The sequence below is a fragment of the Phodopus roborovskii genome, unplaced genomic scaffold (genome assembly GCF_943737965.1).
Source record: "Phodopus roborovskii unplaced genomic scaffold, PHOROB, whole genome shotgun sequence".
In the NCBI taxonomy this organism is placed as follows: domain Eukaryota; kingdom Metazoa; phylum Chordata; class Mammalia; order Rodentia; family Cricetidae; genus Phodopus; species Phodopus roborovskii.
Genome location: NW_026125396.1, coordinates 23,444 through 47,856, shown reverse-complemented (window position 1 = coordinate 47,856; position 24,413 = coordinate 23,444). Strand labels below are relative to the sequence as shown.

Sequence of the window (24,413 nt, the reverse complement as noted above, 5' to 3'; positions counted from 1 at the left end):
AATGGTATTTTTAAAAAATACTATCTATTTTTTTAAAAATACAATTTATAAGAAAGTTTACTGCATTTTAATTTCAAAAATATCATGTAGTAGCCCTGTAAGGAGTAAGGTTTTTCCTCCTGCCGCTGGTCTGGTCCTGCCACTGCGCCAGCCCCAATTAACATACAAGAGACTCTATATTTGATATAATGCTGTTGGCCACGTACTAGTTTCTCATCGGCTAGCTCTGGCTCTGTCTTAAGTATTAACCCATTTCTGTTGATCTATGTGTTTTCACGTGGTCTCCTTACTGGAGAGTGGGTGATAAAGATACCTGCTGCCATCTTTGGTAAACTGCAGCAGAAACAACTATGACTTTCGTTTTAGCAGTGTTGTTGTTTATCAGATAAAAGACTCATGGCCATAAAAAGTTAAAGATTTACAGACCGATTCACATTAAAAAACCTCTAAAGGTTTACAGTGTGTTCTAAAATATATGTAGGATTGGGAGAGAAAATAAATAAAATGGTTTTAAAAAGACATAGAGGTACTGGGTGTGGTGGCACACGCCTTTAATTCTACCACTCAAGAAAGACAGAGGCAAGCAGAACTCTTGTGATTTCAAAGTAAACCTGGTATGCAGAGTAAATTCCAGGACAGATAAAAGTTACACAGAGAAACGCTGTCTCAAAAAATGAAAAAGTAAAAAGTAAATTAAACAGAGTAATAAAAAGAAAGCCACATAAAGATGGAGAGAATCTGGATACTGTATGGTATTATATTGTCTTTGTATCGTTTGACTGCTGAGGAAATAACAACTGTTAAAACAAATACTGCTAGATTAATTCAATTTATATATTTTAAAAATGATTTGACTCCAAAATTTAAGTTCAAGGACAAGTTACTGGGGAAAAGGATTTCTATTTTTGTTTCCACAGAAAATGAAAAAATGTGGATTCCTTCCAGACTTATGTGGTTTGAGCAAGCCACACCCCCTGAAACAGAGTACCAGGTGATCCTACATTCAAAACAGCTGAACAATGCAGCCTTACAGACTACAGCCAGGATTTCTGCATCTTCTTAGAATCCCCCATGACAACGTACTTTACCAGTTCCTGTCTACCCTAGTATTGTTATTTTCCGTCTCAGGTCTTGATGAGGTTGGAGATTAAGCTATCACAAATATTATTCTCTCTTTATGGTTAGATATATTAGGTACTAGACTTAAGTTTTCCAGCTTAGGACAACTCTATTGTAAACTCCGTTATGCCTTCACCCTAAGACTAGATATGTAGGTCATTTTGTTCTCGATTTTCCTTTTCTTAGAGCACCCTTGTTATTCACTGTTTTGTATAAAGACTAAATCTTTTCTTTAGACTAAAAGGGGAATTGTAGTGGGATATTCACTTTGTCTCCTTCTGTGGCGCTGACCACACCCATTAGGGGGTGGAGCCAGGGGTGAAAGTTACCTGGGGAACTAGGTCATAGGAGGTGCAGGAGAGTTCTCTCTTGTTATCCACTCTGGGACAGGAGGACTTCTGAAGGAATTCTTGGAAGCAGGAACCTGTTGATGTTCACCTGTCTATGTTGTGAGTTATTTCTCCCTGAATAAACATCTGTTCGGCCTAATTGTTTATCCTGATCCTTATTAAACCACGATATAGCCCTCCTTAAATCTGAATAATTTTCACTTAAAGATTACCTTATCAGGAAGCAGAATAGCAATACCAGCTTGTTTTGAGCTTCCATTTGCTTTATTCATTGATTTCTAGCCTTTAACTTTATATGTCTTTATAAGTAAGTTACATCTTGGTGGAAACAAATAGTTGTGTCTTATATTTTAATCTGTTCTGCTGGTGAATTGAAAATTTTTCTATTAGTGATTATTTTTAAATTTCAATTAAGTAAATGTTTAAAATCATTGTTTTATACATTGGGAAAATCCATGTCCTCCTAACATTTTTTTACATTTATTTATTCACTTGTGTGTATGTATGTATATTTGTATGTGCTGTAGTGTGCACATGGAGATTAGATGATTACATGTGGAAGCTGGGTTTTCTCCTTCCACCATGGGGGTTTATGGGATTGAATTCAGGTCATGAAGCTTGGCACCAAGCACCTTTGTCAACCAGGCCATCATACCAGTTTTTCCTTTCCTCTTTATTGACTTTGAAATAGGGCCTTAGTAAGTTGTCTAGGCAATCCTTGGACTCACTGGTCTGGTCTTGAACTCATTGTTATCCTCCTGCAGTACTACTCCTACTATTGATGAGTATTTGCATACTCCTGTAAGTGTTAATGTTGTTTTTGTTGTTTGTTGTGTTGTTTGTTCTCTTTTGAGTACTAGGGCTTTTATGGTTTATTATGTTAAACATAATAGATTCTCTTACTAATTCTCATTTGTGGACGTATTTCTCAGACTGTCTTTCTTTGTCCTTGTACATAATATATTCCTTTAAGTATTTTTTATGAGGTTGACTGAGTTGTCATGCATTGGTTATAATTGTCTTGAAATGTCCTTCCCCCCCCCCTCAATTTTATATGATAGCTTTAGGGACTATATAAATGGCTTAGTGGTTAAGAACATGTCTGGGTTACTCTTACAAAGGATTAGAATTCATGTAACTCACAGCCACATGTAACTCCAACTTCAGGGGGATCTGACAGTCCTCTTCTGTCATCTGCAAGTACCTGCATGTGTACATACTCCATCGCCAAGCACACATATTTAAAAAATAAAATAAATGTTTAAAAGAGTACAGGGCTGTTGATAATAATCTTTGTTGGTTATTTTCAAGGCATGAAAAGGATTTCATTCTTTATATCCATTTAGAATTGTTAGTAAGAGGTCTATATGTTTGCTCCAGTAGGTGATTAGGTATTTTTCTCTTCCAGCTTTTAATATTGTGTAATCATTTTGTATTTTTGACAATGTGATTGTGGTTTTTTTTTTTTTTTTTATTTTTATCTTGGAGTGGTTGTTCTCTGGTCACATTTATTTGATATTCTAAATACCTCCTGTATTTGGATGTCCCATTTCTTTTGTAGATTGAGGTAATTTCCTGCTATGGTTTTACTGAATCCTGGATGCCTTTAATGTTTATATCATCTCCTTCTACTTTATAGATTCTTAATATCTGGAATGTATCCTGGGCTGTTTGGCCACAATCATTTGCTTTTTTTCCTTCTGGGTGTCTGAGTGTAGTAGCTTCTTGACCTTGTTTTCTATCTCTGATACTTTCCCATCTCGTTTTCTCTTTATTTGCATTTGTAGATGGTGATTTCTACTGGTTTTTTTTTAAATTAATTGGATGGTTTGTCTGATTTTTAACATATATGGATTTTATTTTTATAATCTCAGTTTCCAAAATGCTGAATTTTTTTCCATGGTTTTGAATTTCTTTTTATATTGCTGATGTTTTCATCTCATTATTTTTATCTAAGTCTTGGATTGATTTGCTTGGTTGTCTTAAACATTTGTATAAACTTTAAAAAGAAAATGAACGAAACCAAATAGAAATAATAAAATGAAACAAAAATATATAGCAAATCTGTCAGTATTTCTTCCTAGTTGGGTAAGTGTGGTTTTCCTGTTCCCTTTGATTGTCAATTAGCCATTTCTGCAGGTTGGGGGAGGCTTAGTCTAATTAGTTCAAACAGACTAGGTCAGAATATTTTCTCTTGCTAAGAAAAGTTATGGGGGGGGGGTTGGAGTCTTTTCTTTTGGGATCTTCCTGGTGAGTATGAGATGATCCCTTCAATATCTTCCTTGCCAGCCTGTAACTACTTTATTTGTTCTGGTAGTATTTGATAACAAAGAAGTACATATTATTCTGAATGGAACAAAGTACATAACAGTCAAGAATGGAGAATGTTTGAGTTTTGGGAGAGTGTCCATCAAAGTAGATTGAGAAAAAGCAGCTAGAATTTAAGCAGGAAGGCATGATGGTGTGGATGTCTATTAATCTGATAAATTGATTCCATATTTTTTCATTCCACCTGAAAGCATGAAGCAAAAGGACATGGGTTGTTTTACTGCTATGGCCCAGGTTTATTTTTTTTTCTTCATTTAATATTCACTTTAGTAGTTTAAGACTTTATAGTCATAATAAGTTTATTCCACTAACCTTGTCTTTTAGCCTCTGCTTTCCTCTCTTTTTTTCCCTGTTTGTGATAATCTTTGTCTCTGTCTGTCTGCCATCTGTCTCTCCATCTCTGTTTTTCTCAGTGCTGGTAGTCAAAGCCAGGTCCTTGAATATACCAGGGAAATGCTTTGCCAGTTGATGAGTATACCAGGGTAATCCTTTACCAGTTGATGAGTATACCAGGGACATGCTTTACCTGTTGATAAGTATACCAGGGACATGCTTTACCCATTAATAAATATACCAGGGAAATGCTTTGCCAGTTGATGAGTATATCAGGGAAATGCTTTACCAGTGAGCTCTATTACCAGACTTATTTAATTTCTAGACTACGTGTACCTCAGTTCAATATTTATGTCTTCCCATGCTCTTGCTCTCTTTCTGTATGTATGTATGCATGCTTGTGTGGATGCTAGTGGACAAGTTCATGTGTTCTTCCCTATGATCCATCTGCCCTTTTTTTTTTTTTTTCCAAGATAGGGCCTCTCTCTGGCCTGTGCTCACTAAATAGCCTCTGTGGGATGACTAGGCAGCACGAGGGATCCACCTGTTAACTACCTTCCAAGTGGAGGATTACAAGATGGTAATGCCATGCCTGGCTATTTTCTGTGGGTTCTGTGGATCACATTCAGATCCTCTTCCATTCAAGGCAAATAATTTACTTACTGATGTATCTTACTAGCCTTTCCCATGCTTTAAATATTTTTTTTTTAAATTATGGTTAAAGTGAAATAAACTTTACTATCTTATCCATGCTTAGATACACAGTTTAGTTGTGTTATATATATTCACATTTTTGTACCATAACTAGCCAAAACTCTTGATCTTTTATCTATTTTACCTATTTAAGAATAACTACCACAAATCAAACTTCTAGGAGCTAAGATTCTTTTTTCTTTTTTTTAAAACATGATTGTGGGTATCTATACACACCATAGAATTTGATCTATTATGATTAGTTTATTTCACTTAGTTCATTATTTTCATGTTTTATCTATGTTATCATATTTTACAGGATGTCTTCCCTTTATAACTGAATAATAGACTGAGCTGTATTCTTTGATAACTTTTTTGGCTGCTTAAATTTTGAGGCTATTGTGAATAATGCTTCTAGAAATAAGTGATAGCAAATATTTGTTTTTAATTCTGATTTTTAAATGGTTTATATAAATATCCAGAAATGTGATTGGTAGATGACATGGCACTTTAAGATTTATATTTGTACAAAAAATAATCAGGACATATGTGAGGAAAAAAATTCTGTTTTCAGTAAAGGGGGAGGGAAAATAGTATTAGTAACTGCCTGTTTAAACATCATTGGGATATTTTTTTCATTGAATAATGATGTATTTAATGTCTGTCAGATAGTATTTGGGTGTTGATGATACAAGAAGAACTTAAAGTTCAACACATGCATATGTTAAATACAAAATGTCAAATCAGTTTTTTGCTGATAACTTCTTCTCGTCTTCTCCGTTATCAGAAGGGTTCTCAAGTGCATGGATGCTGGTGTGACTCATCATACACAAAACTGATACCTGTCTAGCCTCAACATTCACATCAAAGTCTGTATTTTATTTTTGTTTTATCAATCTTTCTATTGTAATACTACTTTACATGAGAGGGATTAAACTTTCTATTGAAAATGATGGTATTACCTCACTGAATTAATTTATGGAAAGCTATGGATTTATTAATAGAGGCAGGTTTCATTGTTTACTGCAATTTCACTTCATTGAATCACCTCAGAAATTGTATCTGTAATTGTTTATCAAACCAATTTTGTGGTTATTTTTCTACCCTGTAAATAAATTGTATATAAGCAGAGTTCAGTGAAATGATGCCTTCTCTAATGAAAGAACAAAAATACTCTAGATAGTCAGTGATTATTCACTCATAAAGAGGAAACCGATATTGATTCAACACCTATTCTTCCCGTGATGTTTCTTTTAGGAGGTTTTTAGTGGAAATTAAGGTTGGGCTGTTTGCTTTTGTGCTCCCATCACCAATGTAGAGACTATTTCCAATCGACAACCGTGCACAAATTAAAAATTAGTTTCTTCAACAGTCTCACTGGGTATACAAATACATTCTAAGGACAGACCCCATGCCCAGCTGTAGATGGTAAGCACAATCAAACTCATTGGTACTTTTATCATTGTTGTTCCCCCTCTTTATGAATATTTTCCGTATACATTATGGTTTCTGATTTTGGGATTTCTATGTGTGCAAGTAAGTGTGTGTGTGTGTTTGTGTGTGTCTGTATCTGAGTTTTTTCTTTTTTTGTGCTCTCTCTTTGGCTTCTTTTCCTGTTCATTTGTTATGCCCTGTACAGTTTTTTATTTTGTTTTGTTGTTGTTCTATGTCTGTTTATTTTCATTTTATTTTACTATTTTTCTTATTTATTTATTTATTTTATATTACCAAGTCCATTTAAATGAAAACAAATATTTATAGACAGTATTTGGGAATTTGGGCATCGTTCTTTCCAAACTAGTTCCTGCTGGTAAGGGACGCTGTCATGGGGGATTCTAAGAAGATTCAGAAATCCTGGCTATTGTCTGTAAGGCTGCTTTCTCCAGCTCTTTTGAATGTAGGATCACCTGGTACTCTGTTTCAGGCGGTCTGGCATGATCAAACTACCCTGAATGAGGTAACCCAGTCACAAAAAGAGGAACACAGTATGTACTCACTCATATATGGACTTTAGACATAGAGCAAAGGATCACCAGCCTATAATTCACACCACCAGAGGATCTAGGATACAAGGTGTATTCTAAGAGATTCATATAAAGTCCCTCACAGAACCGGGAAGGGACAAGTCCCCCAGAGCACAAGGGAAGTGGGGGGGGGCAAGGAATGTAGAGAGAAGTAGGAGAAAACGAGGGGGAGGAAAGGAAAACATGTGTGACTAGGAAGATTGAGCCCAGTTAGGAACTGAAGACAGGAGAGGGAGGGAGGGAGGGAGAGAGAGAGAGAGAGAGAGAGAGAGAGAGAGAGAGAGAGAGAGAGAGAGAGAGAGAACATAAAAGAGGGAGCCAATGTTGGTTTGAAGATAAAATTGAACACAAAGAAAGGTCTAGAGAACTACAAGACTGACGTCAACTAACAATTTGAGCTTCTGTGGAAAGGTTACCATAAATGCCCTTCCCGGAGAGTGAGATCAACAACTAACTTATCCATGGAGCCCTCATCTAATGCCTGTTGGAAACAGGAGCAAATACCCATACCTCAACACTGAGTTGAACTAGAACCCAGATGCAGAGGGAGAGGACAAGACCAGGCAGCAGAAACACATAGAGACAGTTTACCTGAACAAGGAGGAGCTAACGGTCCACCAGACTGATAGCTGGGAAGCCAGCATGGGACTGACTCAGGCCCCCCTGAATATGGGTCTCAGCCAGAAGGACTGAGCAGTCTAAGCGACCTCAGACAGTGGAGCCAGGATGTATCCCTGGTGCACAAAAGGACCTTGCTAACACATCCCCCATGGAGGGATAACTGCCTTAACCCAGAGACAGGAGAGAAGCCCTAGTCCCTACTTCACATGACCTGTCAGACCTACATGACCCCAACTGGATGACATTCCCCTACATATGGAATTGGGGTGGGGGGATGGGAGGAGAGGGTAGTTAGGGTGCATGTGAGAGGGCTGAGAGGGTAAAAAGGAGGGAAGGAGGGAGGGAGAGCTGGAGGGGAGGGAGGGAGGGAGGGAGAGGGAACTGGGATCGACATGTAAAATAATAAATAACAAAAATGCTTTGACTGCAAAATTTAAGTTCAAGGACAAGTTACTGGGGAAAAGTATTTCTATTTTTGTTTCCACAGAAAATGAAAAGCTGTGGATTCCTTCCAGACTATTTTTCTTAAAGATGCTTAGTTTTTTTCAAATGAGAAAGTGTAGGAAAATGTATGGTTTTGGGTAGGTGAGAAGGTGGGTATGATCTTATGAAAGGAGGAGAAACAGCCATCAGAATATATTGCATGGAAAAAAATCTATTTTAAAAATTAGTAGGTAGATAGATAAATAAAGTGGGAGGGGATTATATGTGCTGCCAAGGTTGAGAACCACTTCCTTATAGATGACCACTCAACAAGATTGATCATATTAGTTTCTTTCCATCTTTAGTATAAATAAATCAGACAATATAGATAAATATGTCTTTATCCTTTACCACAATATACAGATATATAGTTAAGTTAGGACAAAATTATATATTTTTTAGGCTTTGTGTATAATACTGTACAACAATAGGTTAGGAAAATAGAGAAAACATTACCTCATTATGAATAAAAGTGTCATTTATAGAAAAGATATAAAATTATCATTATCAGTGAGGTTTAGAAAATAAAATCAGGCAATCAGTTGCTACCATATTACTTAAGTTCTCTTCTGCATGCTTTTGTTTTGTTTTCGTTGTCATAGTTTTTCATTGTTGTTCAGAAATGGTCTCATGTAACATCAACTGATCTGCAACTCATAATCACCCTGCTTTTCTCTAGGATTCGAGCCTGCTTAGTGATATATTATCCTGGTTTGCCACATTCAGTATTGTGTCTTTGGTTGAGACAGATTTTATAATGTACGTGAAATTAATTTGTGAAATAAAGTGCCTTTCATTTGTTTATGACAATCGCTACTAGTTACAATATGTATTTTTAGAAATGATACAACAATAGCAATTATTTTCCAATTCTTTAGTTGATTGTGAGTACCCCATAAATGTTATTTAATACTTACTGGATTTCTCTGAAAGAAGTATGTTTTTTGTCCTTTGTGCAGACAAGGAAACAGACTTGGACCTGAAGTAAAATATATAATATCCCATTCATATAACAGCGAAGAACCAGGTTTTATATGTAGGGCCATTGATAGCAGCGCCCATGCAAATTTCACTATGATTGTTATGTAACAGATAAAACTTCACCCTCAATGACTGATATTTTCTTTGCCTGTAAAATTTGACTAGTTTGCAAACTGTGTGTGTCCAGTGGGTTACACATGAAAATCTGAGCTGTGGATAGCAATGTCTGAAGATTAAATGTTGCAGGTTCAACCAAACCTTTTCTTTGCACTTGTATGTTTAGGCTCTATTTTGGAGGGTAGTGTAGGAAAACAAGAATAGCAACAAAATCACTAACAATTTATGAACTTGTGTGATTTTGAAAAACAGAAATGACATTTTATCTTTTGATCACTGAAATTCCCATCACAGTAGCTTCATTTGCAATCGATAATTATTGCATAAGGAAGAATTTAGTTTCAATTAACTGAAACAGATGGATTAAGACAGATCTTTGTAGAAACAGAACATCAGCTTCATCTAGATGTTGCTAACCTATAAGTGAAAGTAGGTGAATGTACTTATATGTAATTTTCAACATAAAACAGTTCCCCCCAACCTCTACCATTGTATGGTTTTGTCATGATCCTTTCTATTTTGAAAAGAAACTAAAGATTCATTTTTGGTTTTTGTTCTTGATTTATTTTCAGTTGTATTAGAATTGCATTGCTTATGCTCCCCCCTTTCCTCCCTCCAGTGCCTTCTCGCTACCCTCCTTAATGTCCTCTTTTGTTCCCCCCACTTTCTTTTTCTTTAATTATTATTGTTATACATTTGTATGTATATGCATTGATTATAAGTATAACCTAAGTCATTTTGTTGTTGTTGTTGTTGGTGGTGGTGGTGGTGGTGATGGTGTGTGTGTGTGTGTGTGTGTGTGTGTGGTTTCAGAGAAGACTACTTCCTGTTTGTTTGGTTTTTTTTTTTTAACACTTTTATGTGTCCTATTCATTTTTGTTTTTTTTTTTTTGTTTTTGTTTTTTGTTTTTTTTTTTTTTTTTAGTTTGCTTTTACTTTGAAGAAGCTATTGTTCCTGCCAGTTGCTTAGGAGTTTAAAGAATATCAGTCAGCTTTCCTACCTGGAAGTAGAATGACATACAGTGTAAACAGCAAATCTTTTAACTTGTTCCTCTTGCTGCATGCTGTGATTTGAATGAGAAATCTCCCCATAGGCTTATGTAATTGAACAAACGATCCCCAGTCGATTTAACTGTTCCAGGAAGGTAATAGAAAGTTAAGGGTGTTGTTGGAGAAAGTATGTCACTGGGGTAGGCTTCGAGGATTTATAGCTTCACTGTACTTCTTTTCTCTTGCTGTGCTCTAAGCTTCCTGTATGCAAACAAAGTATTATCTCTTTCTTCCTGCTCTTGTTGCCAGACCTTCCCTGCTATTACAGATTTTATCCCCCTGGAACTTCTGGAACTGTAAGCCAAATAAATCCTTTCTCCTCCAATTTGCTTTTGTCTTTTATTACAGCAACAGAAATATACTTGACAACAGTCAAATTTCTGGGTTCCAGTAAAGAAAGATTTGATTTCTTTACTGTGACAAGGAGGGGCAAAGAGAGGTTCAATGTAAGGATTGGAAGACATCCTCAAATAGAGGATAGGGAAACCAGGAGAGGAAGTAAGCACTTAATCTTTTTTTTTTTTTTTTTTTTTTTTTTTTTTTTTTTGAGGGGTGTGTTGGAGGAAGTGTTTCTCTATATAGCCCTGTACACCTTGGAACTCACTCTGTATACCAGTCTGGCCTTGAATTCAAGAGATTCACCTGCCTCTGATTCCTGGGTGTTGGAATTAAAGATGTACACTACCACCACCTGGAAGCACATAATCTTTTGATGTGTTGATATCAATTTCTGTCATCAGCTATGACCACCTTAACTTTTTCTGGCTTTTATTTTTAAGAACTGCTTGTGAAACTCCTGCCCCAGTGACCTATCCTCACTGCTATTTGTGACCCCACCTAAAAGCCCTAGCAAATGCAGACCTCCAGGGCTATAGAAAACTGATTGGTCTATAAAGCGTGGGCTTAGATTATTTAAAATGATTGGTCTAAAAACTATAAAATGGTTTAAATTAATTAGCCCGCACCGCTCGGGCTCTTGATGCTATGGAATGGTTGGTTTACGATGGGTGGGCTTTGTTGTAAACCCTATAAAAGTTGAGTTGATTCTGTACTCGGGGTCCTCAGTCCTCTACCCCTGCGTGGTGTATGACTGTGGACCCTAGTGCACTTGGAATAAAAAAGTCCTCATGCTGTTTGCATCAGAACAAACAAACAAACAAAAAGTTGTTTGAAAATCCAACAAAGTTTGACTGGCACCAAACTTTGTTGGCTAGTAGCAGAGGAGCTCTGGTATTTGTTATATATTGTTCTATGCTTATCTTTTTTTAAGAGGTAGTTATCATGTGCCAAACATTGCTTAAATACATATTTTTTTTGGCTGTGGAGAATGAGATTTTAAAGAATCTCTGTAAGGGGTTAACTGAGCTTTTACAGCTAGTAAGAAAGGAGCAGACTGTTTTGAACCTAACTCTGTCAGGTCCCATAGGGCCTAACTGATATCAATGTATTATCAGTAAAGATTTCCTTATTTTACAAATATTACTATTAATAAATATATCACATAACCCAGTAACTATCCTTATTCTTAAGTTTCTCTTAGTCTTATTAGGATAAGCATCCATGCAATCTAACTATAGGACATTGTATCACATAGTTCTTTTGATGATTGGCGGCTGCACAGAAAAGTGATGATGGATTGAGAATTTTGAATGTGTTGGCTAGTACCATTATGAACTAAAATTTTACCATAGTACAGGCAATCAATATCACAAATAAAAGAGACATGGAGGCACTTGTCTCAGTCAGTCAATGTTGAGTTGAATATAAGTTTATGGCTGAGTTTATATAGAGAAGTGATAAGATTATAGAGTTAACACAGATTGGCTACCCACAGTTGTCGTCAGAGAGGCTATACCCAGCTATTAGGCTGAGTTCGGGGAATCCCACTGAAGAGAGAGAGGAAGGATTATAGGAGCAAGAAAGAATCTGGGACATCACCAGAAAATTCACAGGGGGCTAGAGAGATGGCCCAGAGTTTCAGAATACTGGCTGCTCTTCTACAGGTCCTGAGTTCAATTCTCAGCAACCACATGGTGACTCACAACCATCTATCATGAGATCTCTTGCCCTATTCTGGTTCTCAGGCATACATGCAGGCAGAACACTGTATGTGTAATAAATAAATAAATCTTTAAAAATGTTTAATAATAATGAAAAATTCCCTACAGAGTCAACTAACCTGGGCTTAGACGAGCTCATATAGTCTTAACTGACAGCCAGAGAGCCTGCATAGAACTGATCTAGGCCCTGTATATATGTGTTTCAGTTGTGTAGCTTGGTCTGTTTGCGGGACTTCTAACAGTGGGTGCAGGAGCTGTTCCTAAAACTGGCTCCCTTTGGGAACCTTGTTCCTCATACCGGGTTGTCTTGCCCAGCCTTAATACAAGGTGAGGTGCTTTATCCTACTGTAGTTTGATATGGGGTGCTTTGTTGATATCCATGGTAGTCCTTCCCGTTTCTGAGCATTGATGGAGGAGTGGGTTGGAGGAGGGCACACAGGGAAGATTGGGGGAGGGAATGGGAGGAGAGGAGGCACTTGGGATGTAAACTAAAAAAAATAAATTTAATTAATAAAAAGACTATAGAGTTGAGTTGATATTAATTTGTGAAGCATTTTATGATCTTAATGATTTTGTACTTGGTTCCAGAAGCATTAATGAGCTATCAGACATCTTTAAGCCTGAGAAAGACATAATGTGGTCTCTAATGACCATGTCACAGTGGCATTAGTGTTGAGGTTGTATTAAAAAGGGAAGAAACTGGAGGTAGGAAAACCTTTGATGAGACTAATACAATAAGACAGACCAGTGGCTTGTGAATACCTGAAGTAAGACAACAGCAGGAGGGTTGGAAAGGACAGAAGAGGTCTGACAAAATAATTAGAGTTGACCTTTGAAGAAATATATAGGACGTTCAAGATATTTTTAGCATAGATAGCTATATTAGTGTCATTGCTTTTGTTGGTTTTTTGATTTTTGTGTGTTTCTTTTTGAGATGAGGAAAGAAATAAAACTTAATTGGTGCTAAATGACAAATAGCAGTCTTTGCCTATTGATTGTATAGACTCAAAGTGAATCCTGGATGTTTAATAGAAGGAGATGTCCAATAAGCTGATGACACATGGTCTACATTTTCTTTTTTTAAATTAATTTATTTAATTTAGAAACAATCTTATTTTACATATCAATCTCAGTTCCCTCTCCCTCCTATCCTCTCATGCCCCCTACCAATCTCTGCATCCCACCCTCATCCACTCCCCAGGGAGGATGAGGCCTTCCATGAGGGTCATCAAAGTCTGTCATATCATTTGGGAGGGGGCCTAGGTCCTCCCCTTTGTATCTAGGCTAAGCGTATCTCTCCGTGGGAAATGGGCTCCCAAAATCCATTTGTGCACTAGGGATAAATACTGGTTCCACTGTCAGAGGCCCCATAGACTGCGCAGACCTCCTAACTGGCACCCATATTCAGAGGACTTGGTTTGGTCCAATGCTGGTTTCCCAGCGTTACCACAGGGGTTCATGTGACAGGTCAGCTGTTTCTGTGGGTTTCTCTAGCATGGTCTTGACCCATTTGCCCATCCCTCCTCCTTCTTTACAACTGAATTCCAGGAGTATGGATCAGTGCTTAGCTGTGGGTTTTGAGCGGCCCAGATTGGAATACTTATTTATGAGTCATCAGTGAGGGTGATAAGTGACATAATCAGTGGTTCAGATGAGCTCACATGAGGAAATACAAGTCGAGGATAAGTGTGTTTTGTATTCATAAGTCTATCTTGTTGCCTAAATAGGTTGGGTTAGGTGGGCTTATATAGAATAACTAATGACTGCAAACATAGGAAAAGTTTCTCACTAAGCATAATGGCTAGGAATGTAACCTGGTTATTTCTTTCTATAAGATTAACCTGATTTTTAAATGGACCTCCTATAGCTTCACGTGACTCATTTATTAACAGTATACATGTCATACATGCATTTTTTTTTTTTTTGCTACTTAAAACACCACAATGAAGAAAGGGCCTGATTGTCTAATATTAGAATTGTATGTGCAGATTCTATCATGGAAGCCCAATCTAATTGTCTAAGAATGTAGGGGATAGTGGACAGACTATAACTTTCTCCTGTAGCACATGTTTTGAACTTATGCTAAAAGAAACTTTGTGTAGGGTAGTCCAATATATTGTCTGTGTCCTAGAATTATGGCCTACTGCTTGTTAAGAAGATGCTAGAGGCATATCATCAAAAATAAATGGAACTGACCATTTTTGTTGCTATTTTAGTGTTGTTGTTTGTCTTTTTTTTTTTTTTTATGAGATGGACACTGCCTTCTGCACTAAGAAGCCAGACTTGATCCTTTGTTTAGTTTAAATGGCACATTGCACTCATTTCTAACTGGCAAACCAATACTAATAGATATGACAATAATTATTTTCTTTTTCCTACTTGTTCATTCTGAATTTGAGAGATCCAGTGAAATTTAAGATTCTAGAAATGAACAGTCTCCCCAGTTCTGACATTAGAATAGTCAGAGTGTTAAAGTCATTGCACTGTTTTTAAGCAAAGAAAAACTAAAATAGACTTTAAACCATCTGGAGTTTGTAAACAGTTATCATTGCTTTTACTTATAGTCAGTCTAGGGTTTTTTTATACTTGTAATTTTAAAGATGTGAAACTCATAGGTTATAGTAGGAAATATTTAGCAGGCAGATGTTAGGCTTTGGGTTTTCTATGCCCTGTATTCATATTCCAAATATACTATTTCTTACCTGAATTGAGGTACATAAAGCTTAAATGAAAAAATGAATATAAAATGCCAACTTTAATGCATGTAGTTTTCTTTACCCTTAGTATGAATTCAACTAATATTTCTTAAATTATGTTCTGCTATGAATTCAACTAATATTTCTTAAATTATGTTCTGCTAAACCTATTTCATTCAAAACCCCCTCTCAAAAATGTGCTCATTGGTCATGTAAAGTTGGAAAGATAAATGCTGGCAAAGAAAAATGCTATTAGTCTTTTTTAATTATAAGATATTGGGGCATAGAAAAATATTGTTAGAACTTACCTAGAGCAGTTCTCTTTCTCACTGAGCAGTCTTATACCGTATTGCCTATCTGTCTGAATGTATTTTCTACTATGGGTTTCTGAAGGAAAATGATTACCAGATGAAAGTGCTTGAATGTCAGTAGCTCTGTCTTTTGGAACTTGGTTGTATAAGCTATTTCACAATACAGTATGTAATATAACATCTTGTATCTATCTGTCTCTGCTGCTGAACAGTCAGTAAAAAATTATAATTATGCTGCCAAATAGAAAAGAAAGAAGGTTTTATTATAGAACCTATATAAAATATTTACTGCTCATCTCCTCTGCTTGTTATTTGTTTTCTGTTGGATAAAATTATACAAAGTGTACGAAATATTTAGAATTGCTTCAGCAGTGTTTTCTTATTTATTGATTTGTGTTAATTGATACAGTTGTTGAGATCATTTCTTCTTTGTATCTGGAAAAACTTAGGTAGCATTTGGAGTAGGTTATAGAAAACTATGGAAAAATTGAAATCATAGTTTGTACAGTTTTAATATCAGCATTTCACATAATAATTGAGTGGGGATTATCTTAAAATAAAAGAAGAATGCCTCATAATTTTTCTCTATTTTTTGGTAAAGACTTTAGGATACTTAATTATCATGGGACATTAGAGGGTTTTAGATTCTAGTATTATATTTTCCGTTTTTATATCATGAATACTTATTTTCTGTTTCCCAGAGACTCTAGTTTTAAGGAAGTGTTTTTCATCTTCAGAAGCGGTTCCTGACAGCAGAAATATCCTTCCTTTTCCATAATCAAATGCTTCTTTTACTTGATGTACAGAGGCAGTGATGGCATGAAGTTGGCAGATAACGTGCCATACCTTTTTTCCCTTTATTTTTCTCTCATTTTCACTTTGTTTTTAAATCATGTTTCTGAAGCAAAAAAATAAATAAATAAAAAAATAAATAAAAATAAAAACAAGTAATCTAGTTTTATTTCCCCCTGTAGAATCAGTTTTAAACATAACATTTTAAACATAACATTTTAAACATAAACATAAATGGAAAAACATTTTATAAATTGGATTTAAATGTCACGGTTCTAAAGTCATCTCTTTAAAGATAAGATATTTCATGGATTTAATTTCTATCATATCTATTGTAGTTTGTTCCACGGATCATTTTTGAATGTCATATTGATTTTTTTCTGTTTCTCTTGATATTCATACCTAATGTCTTTGTTTAAGGGGTGTCATAAACCATATTTAAAATCCATATTTAAAAATATCAGAATGAGTTCAGTCAGACTCTTTTGTTTTCATAGTAAGTTTACTAATAAATGTCTTGCCATATTTTGTCAGAAAGACCACAGTAATGAAAACCATGTTTCACCTTTTACATACATAATTGGATGGAATCACAGATGTTAATGTTAGCAACAAATCAACAGGAAAAGTAGAAAATGGGAGCTTCATGGAAAAATACTAGGAACAATTAGCTCTGTCAAATACCATATGACCAAGTTCAGGGGAGAAAAATAGGTTTTGACCAGGAACTGACCTCAAGTCATTTAGTAGCGGAAAGAAGCACCAGAATGTTTCTTCTTATAGTTTTCTTAGGCTTTTCATAATTAGGTGAAAATACCTTGGAAATTGACACATTGTGGTCAGTCCTCAAAAACAGATGATTTCTGGTTTTCCTATATTTTATGGTGATAATTTTCAATTGTACAGAGAACTTCGAAAAAAACATCATATTGTGAACACCTATGAGTTAACTACATAGGTTCTATAGTTGCCATTTGTATGTAGTGTTTGTTTCATTCTCTGGATTCATGAATCTTTCCGTCTTACTGGTTTGTACACATCATCAATTTCTGTCACTCAGTGTGTTAGTATAAACATCACTAGTGAACACTTAATATTGTCTCTTTTCACAGATAAATTTTCTATATTGTGAAATGTACAGAATTTAAGTATATCATTTAAGTATGTCCTTAAGGTTACATGTCTTATGTAATTAAAAACTTACCACTCCATCTCTGAGGCAACCACTCTTACGATTTTTTAGTAATGGATTAATTTAGCTTGTTCTTGACTGTCCCACTATTGGAATTATGCAATATGTACTCTTTATGGCTTAGGCTTGCATTTGGAATCAAAGTTTTGAGATTGATCTATGCCATTTTGTCACTATTTTATGTTTTTACATTGCTAAAATATATAAATCCTATGGATATAGCATAGTTTGTTTATACATTTTCTTGTTGATGATATTACCTTGGGCCTTTTAATGTGATGAAAATAGTTTTCTTTATAAAAATATGTTCTTCTCTTGTGTGATCACTTATGAATACATAGCTGGATTATAGGGTAATTGTGTATTTTTCATGAAGCTACAATTTATTTTTGTAAGTTTATCAATTTACACACACCATTCCATTAGTGCCCAGCATTATGACTCTTAACTATTCTTGTGGATCAATATCAGAACTCATTATGCTGGGGCTTTGAGACTGAGTTCTCTTTGATCACTGAAGAAAACTCTGTGGAAGGCAAAGAATTTTTAAACTGTTATATCAGAAAAAGTTGCCTTTGAGATCTGAGAATAGCCATTTGCTTACACTTACTATTATTTTCTCTTATTTCAGCAACCCAATTATTGTGCTTTGGAACATTTAGGACAGTATTATTGGAAAATAATAAGAGTTTAAAGGTCAGGCATGGCTTAGGTTATAGTGATCAGTAACTTGATTTTCATGTTCTTTGTATTTCATTATTACAGACGAAGCTACTATGGAGGAAATTGGGCCAGTTTCAGCTTTTCAGGACTGTTGTCCTGGCTAAAGGAATACCAGGTAAAATTCTTATCTGATATTGCAAGTCACTAGGATAGATCTTGTGTCAGGTAGTGTCTACTTATTGAAGAGATGTTTTCTTTTTCTGTCATGTGAAACAAATACCTTATTTTCATTCAAGTACTTGGCAAAAATATGCACAATTGCCTTTTTAGCTAATGATTTATAATGTATATAATATATACATATATTCATATTTATATATATATATACGTATATACATATATATTCATCTGAATCATTTGCAGAAATTTTACCTAACATTGTAAAATCTCACCTATTATTAGTTGTTCTTTGTATTACTATATAAAAATACAATGTACTATCAGTTATTTGAAGATTAATATTTAATTTGGAAAATCCTCTGGTTTGTATGTTTATTTCTATCATGTGTCAGAGGCAGTTAAAGGAAAAAGAAAGAAAAAAATTGAAGTTCAGAAATTATTTTTCCTCTGGTAGCTTCTTGTTACTATAACTGTTGAGTACCCATCATAAAGAGTTGATGGCAGATGTCATTCTGTAAATATGTTTCTCCTATTGGTTAATGAATAAAGCAGTGTTGGCCAATAGGGAAGCAAGATAGGTGGGACTAGGAGAGGTGGAAGATTCTGGGAAATGTAGGATGGAGCCCTGATGTCATCTCAGGAAGAGAGGACACATAAGTCTGGCGTTCTCACTATGATAAGACCATGTTAAAAAAATTATATATATATAAAATTATGGGTTAATTATGTAGACAGAGCTAGCCAATAAGAAACCAGCCAACTGATTCATAATTAATATAGTGTCTGTGTGTTATTTGGGGGCTGACTCAGCTATGGGACGAGGCTGGTGGGAAAGTCCTGGTAACAAACAGTTTTAGAGATAAGTGGCTCTGTGGTGTGGTTATTTAAGTCATGCCATGTAGTTTAACATTTTTTATATGACACACTTTATATAGATATGGGTATATGTGACTTGAATATAACTTATGCTGAGAATATCTTACATGAACTCATACTGTACTATTTCTCAAATTAGCTGAGAAAGTTGGGAATAGAGAATGATAATATTCCAGGAATCTCTATTCATTAGCTAAAAACTATTATATACTTCTAACATTCCATTACTCTACTAAGCATGGTGCTTACTTTCATTGATTTAATGGAATATATCAGCAGTAGCTTTCCTGAGGACAAAAGCATGGGTGAAAAGCCACAGTGATATTATAGTTTAAATATCATTGCATAAAAATGACTGTGTCCCTCTGGAAAACATGCAGAGAGTTAGAGACTTTGAAATGCTTATCGCTAAATGGAATGTCTATATCATATCATATACTGTCTATCAAAACTCAGGGATCTATGCTGATGATGGCATAGAGGTTTATAAGAGCCAGAGGGTAGATGACTTGAAGGAAGTAGCATTTTCCAAATACAACAGGGCCTCAGAGACTGTATACCAAAGCTAGCTTTTGATAGATTTTATGCAGTTTCCCTCTGCCTCCTTTGAAGCTGGCACGCTGTTGGAGTCAGTCAGTTACTCTGAAGCATTGATTTTTGTTGTGATAAAAATAAACACATGAATGTAAGACAAGATACGATTTTCTTTTAAAATTTTAAGTTCAGATCTTTCATTTTAGTTAAAACTCTTTTTCTGTGTTTTGTTTAGGAAAACAGTGATGTTGTGACTGAAAATTCATCATGGCAAGAACAAGTATTTGAAAATGAGGAGGCTATTCTTCTTAGTAGCAGGGACAAAACAATTCAACATGTAGAAGTATTTTGTTATGCCAGGTATGAAAATTATTTATGTAGCATTAAGTAAGAATAGGTTTTCCCCCTTTTAACACTTTTTTTTTTTTTCAGGAAAATTGGATAATAAGGATATTGCTGTAGTAAAATCAATAAATCAATGCATTGGCTTTCCTTCTTTTTCAGCTATAACTTTCACTGTTCTCTAGTTTTAAAATAATAACAACATCTAACAATGCCATACCTTTCATTTTACCTTTTTAATAACCCCATGTTACAATAGGGCTGTGCTGGTTAGTCTGTCAACTTCACCCAAGCTATGGCCATCTGGGGAGGGGCAACTTCAATTGAGAAAATGCCACTAGGCCTGTAAGCAAGTCTGCAGGGGCATTTTGCTGATTAATGATTGATATAGGAGGGGCCAGCTCAGTAGGATCAGTGCCACCCTTGGACATTTGTCCTGGGCAGTATAAGAAAGCAGGCTGACAGTGCAAGAGATGACTCAGATATTAAAAGCACTTGCTATTCTTGCAGAGGGCCCAAGTTTTATTCCTAACAATAACAACATGGTGGTTCACGACAATCCATAACTCTACTTACTTCTAGGAGCTCAGGTGCCCTCTTCTTTCCTCCTTGGAAACCAGGCATGCACTTGGTATATATGCATACATGCAGGCAGAATACTCATGTGTATAAAATAAAATAAATAGTTTTTTTTAAGAAAAAATGAATGTACACAAGACATTGATTTTTACACTGCTGTGTAAGTGTGGTATAGCCACTATGGATGTCAGTATGGATGCTTCTTGAATAAATTAGCAATTGGTCTTCCATTTTTAAATTAGATTTGTTTTCTTGATGTTCAGTTGAGTTTGTTGTAGATACTGGTCACCAATACTCTGTCACAAATATACCTGGCAAAGGCTTTCTTATACTCTGTGGGTTGCTTCTTCATTTGACTGGCTGTTACCTTTGCTATACATAGGCTTTTTAGCTTTGCATATTCCCATTACCCATTATGAGGGATTGTTGTCTCCTACCCTATTGGTCCATGAGATGGAACAGTTGGAAGAACCCATTCCTTTATTTTTACATTTTTAAATGTATGGGAATGTATCTTTTTATGTTGCTTAGCTCATGTCTCTGCTCATGCCTCATCCTCCCAGAGTGATGCTATTACAGATGTGCACCCTTCCCTGTGTTTATATAATGTTGGAGATCAAACATGTTGATTCCTGCAAGCTATGCAAGCACTCTATACTAATTGAGCTACATTCCCATCCCTGTTTTTTATTTTAGTTTGAATTTTACTGATGGCTGATTTTGTGTATTTTTCTTGTACTTCTTTTTATCATCGATGTTTTTTTTTTTTTTTTTGGGTGAACTGTCTGTTGATTGATGAAATCTTTTTCTAGTTATGTGTTCTTTGTTAACTGTGTAGTTTAAAAATCATGTTCTCCTTAACTGTAAATTGTTGTTTCATTCTCTTTAAACAGGGTATTTTGTAGAGCAGGCTTTATAAAAAAATTAAGAGATGTCAATGGAAAGCTTTTACAAAATTTAACGAGCTGCCATTTGCTCATCTTTCCTTCTGTGTATTATGTCTTTGACATCGAGTCTAAGATCTCTTTTCTTGGATGTACATCCAGAAGATTTTGTCTCCTCAAAAAGTACTTCCATGACCCACTTTGAGTTTACTGTTTTGTACGTGGCATGAGGTGAATTGTCTCCTCATTCCCCAACCTCAGAATATCATTTGCTTTGACATCAGACTCTAGGGAGTATGAAGATTATTTTATCAGAGTTTTATCCTGAGTGCTGCCTCTTTGAACATGCTTTTACTATTCAAAGGTTGTTTTCCTTTAAGTTATCTTTTGCAGTTAAACAACTGAGTAATGAAAGGGGAACAAAAAGTACCTGCAGTTGTTGGTTATTATTTTTGTAGCAGTAGCTGTAGCCCTCCTTAATATGTCTTATTACATTTGATTTGTTTTATTCTGTGCCAAAGCCATGTGAATGATTTGTTACAAGTGGATAAACTGAAGTTCAGTGAGAGGAGGTTCTCATGAAACCAGGATTTCAAATCACAATTTTGTAAGTCAGAAGCCTATGCTATTTCCATTGTACCTCTTTTGCTTTTGCTTTTGTTTTTGTGAGAGAGGACCTTACTGTATTGCCCAGCTTTGAGCTTTGAACTCAAGAGGACATAAGGTATTCCAATATCCTTGATTTGTTGTGATTGTACTCTGTATGCTCAGAAATACTTCTTAGTTTATATGGTGGGGGGGAGAAAGTAACCATATTTCTAGCTTTAATTCTTATATAGATTAGGAGAAGGCACACAGCATTAAATAATTGGGGGCTTACAGTTCAGAGGTTTAGTCCATTATAATCATGGTATGACATGGTGCTAGAGAAGGAGATTCCCCCATCTGTAGCTGCCTATCTGATGTTTCCAGCAACGTATTTTATTTTTACTTATTTTTAATTATACATAGTTATATATGTCTGCATGTGAGTTATGTGCACATGAATGCAGGTACCAGTGGAGTCCAGAGGCATCAGTTCTCCTAGAGATGGAATTATACTCAGTTGTGAGCCACCTGACATGGGTGCTTGGAACTGAACTTGGGTCCTCTGGAAGTGCAGCAAGTGCTAAGTGCTGAGCCATCCAGCCTTCCACCAATCTATTTTAAAATTGCCCTGACTTATGACTGTTTTTGTTCTGCTACTATCAAACTTCATGAAAGTGCTTCCTCATTAGAACATGGAACATATGGGTGTGTGCATATGATTGCTGGTGTTCTCATAGACCAGAGGTAACAGATCCTGGAGGTAGAGTTTCAAGTGGATGTGAATTGCCTGATAATGGTTGCTGGGAGTGGAACCTGGGTCCTCTTCATAAGCAGACTTTTCTCTTATTTCTTCAGTCCCTTCACCTTTTTTTTTTAATTAAATTTTTTGTTTCATTTTACATACCAACCCCAGTTCCCCCTCCCTCCCCTTCTCTTGCCCTCCTTTCCTACCCCTGCATCCACTCTTCTGAGGGGATAAGGACTCCCATGGGGAGTCAACAAAAGTCTGGCATACCAAGCTGAGGCAGGACCAAGCCCCTCCCCACCCTGTATCAAGGCTATATAAGGTATATAGTCTCCAAAAAGCTAGTTTATGTACCCAGGTAAAATTGTTGTCTCACTACAAGCCCCTTGCCCCCAATAGATCAAGCCACATAACTGTCACTCACATAGCATTAATTATTCCCACTAGTCACACAAATGAAAATAATTCTTAGACATAAAATATCTTGAATGTTAATTTCATATTCATGCCTTTTTCTTTAGCAATAAATTAATTTTTAAATTAATTTTGTTTGTATGAGTATGTATGTTTTATAAGTGTATGCTCGCATGCATGTGTGTGTGTGTTTGCTGGAGTCAATTCTCCTTTCGACCATGTGGACCCTAGGATCAGGTTCAAGTTGTCAAAATTGGTGGTAAATAGCTTTACTCACAGAGCCTAGGAAGAAGACATTTTATTGTTCTAAATTATGTTAACAACATATTTGTTTTGTTTTTTATTGTGGAATATAAATGACTAATATTTCCCCCTTGTTGATATAAGTGACATAAGATTAAACCAGAACTGAAAATGTGATTCTACAATTAAAATGGACCGACTTTTAATGGTGGATTGATATATCAAAAATGAATATTTTATTGTGACAGGAATCTGAAATTCTACTTCTTCATTTTGAACTCCAGAAACATAAACAGTAAACTTCTTGAACAGTATTAGCTGTTCAATAAGAAGAATGAAAAAAAAATCGATATAGTGTACACTGCATTTTTTCAGTTTAGAGGAAGTTGTTTATTATTGTGTACAATAAGTTTGTTTCAGGCTGTGAAAGCATGCCAATTAAAAGTTGTTGGAACCAGTTGTATCAAGTAGGTTGTCAGAGGATTTGTAGCTTATTTGCCTGTTGCAGTACTAAGGAGTACTAAAGGTGTACTTTTATCTTTCCATCCAGGATTACTTGAGTTACTTGCTAGATAGTTGTCATGATTCCACATAATTTTCACACACAACTAAAATCTTTATACAGGAAAGGAAATGGCAGATTATAGATTTATAATTATAGTTTACATTTTCATTTATGTTTCATTCATATAAATAAAATATATTATAACATAATCACAGATTAGAGAAAGTCTTTGCCAAGACTTTTAAAGGATTCTACCTTAACTGTTTGGATAAAACTGAAGTACATACATATTCTTAAAGCCATTACACCAAAAAGGAAATAAAATTACAAAATAAAAGTTTGATTGTTCATGAATCATTCCTAGGGCTGGGGATCTTCTGCCCAATAAATTGTCAAGAACAAAGTGTATCTCATAGTAAGGAAAAACACTGTTATGGTTGAGTAGGGAACCAGTGTTACCTGCTGCTAATCTCATGAAATTTTTTTGTTCTTGGGAAATGTAATGAAAGTTTGATATTTTAGCTTTATTCTGTAATGTGTAAAGCATTTAAGTTGGTAACAACTAGACAGATTTCTATAATATATTACAGAAAGTCAAGATTAATACAATTTTATGGAATAGTTTGGATAGTCTGATTTCTGTAATTCTTTTGAGTAGTCTTGGAGTATTTGTTGTTAGGAATAAGAGCCTGGAAAGCAATATAATATAC

The 24,413-nt window shown here is 35.4% G+C and overlaps 1 protein-coding gene across 1 annotated transcript in view; it reads left to right on the top strand.

Annotated features, from left to right (window-relative positions):
• LOC127214993 (rab proteins geranylgeranyltransferase component A 1-like) overlaps positions 1 to 24,413 on the top strand; it is a 66,795-nt gene that overhangs the window by 29,709 nt on the left and 12,673 nt on the right. The window contains exons 4-5 of the mRNA XM_051175300.1: positions 17,916 to 17,988; positions 19,639 to 19,763. Coding sequence (XP_051031257.1) covers positions 17,916 to 17,988; positions 19,639 to 19,763 — 198 coding nt within the window. The remainder of the gene's footprint in view (positions 1 to 17,915; positions 17,989 to 19,638; positions 19,764 to 24,413) is intronic.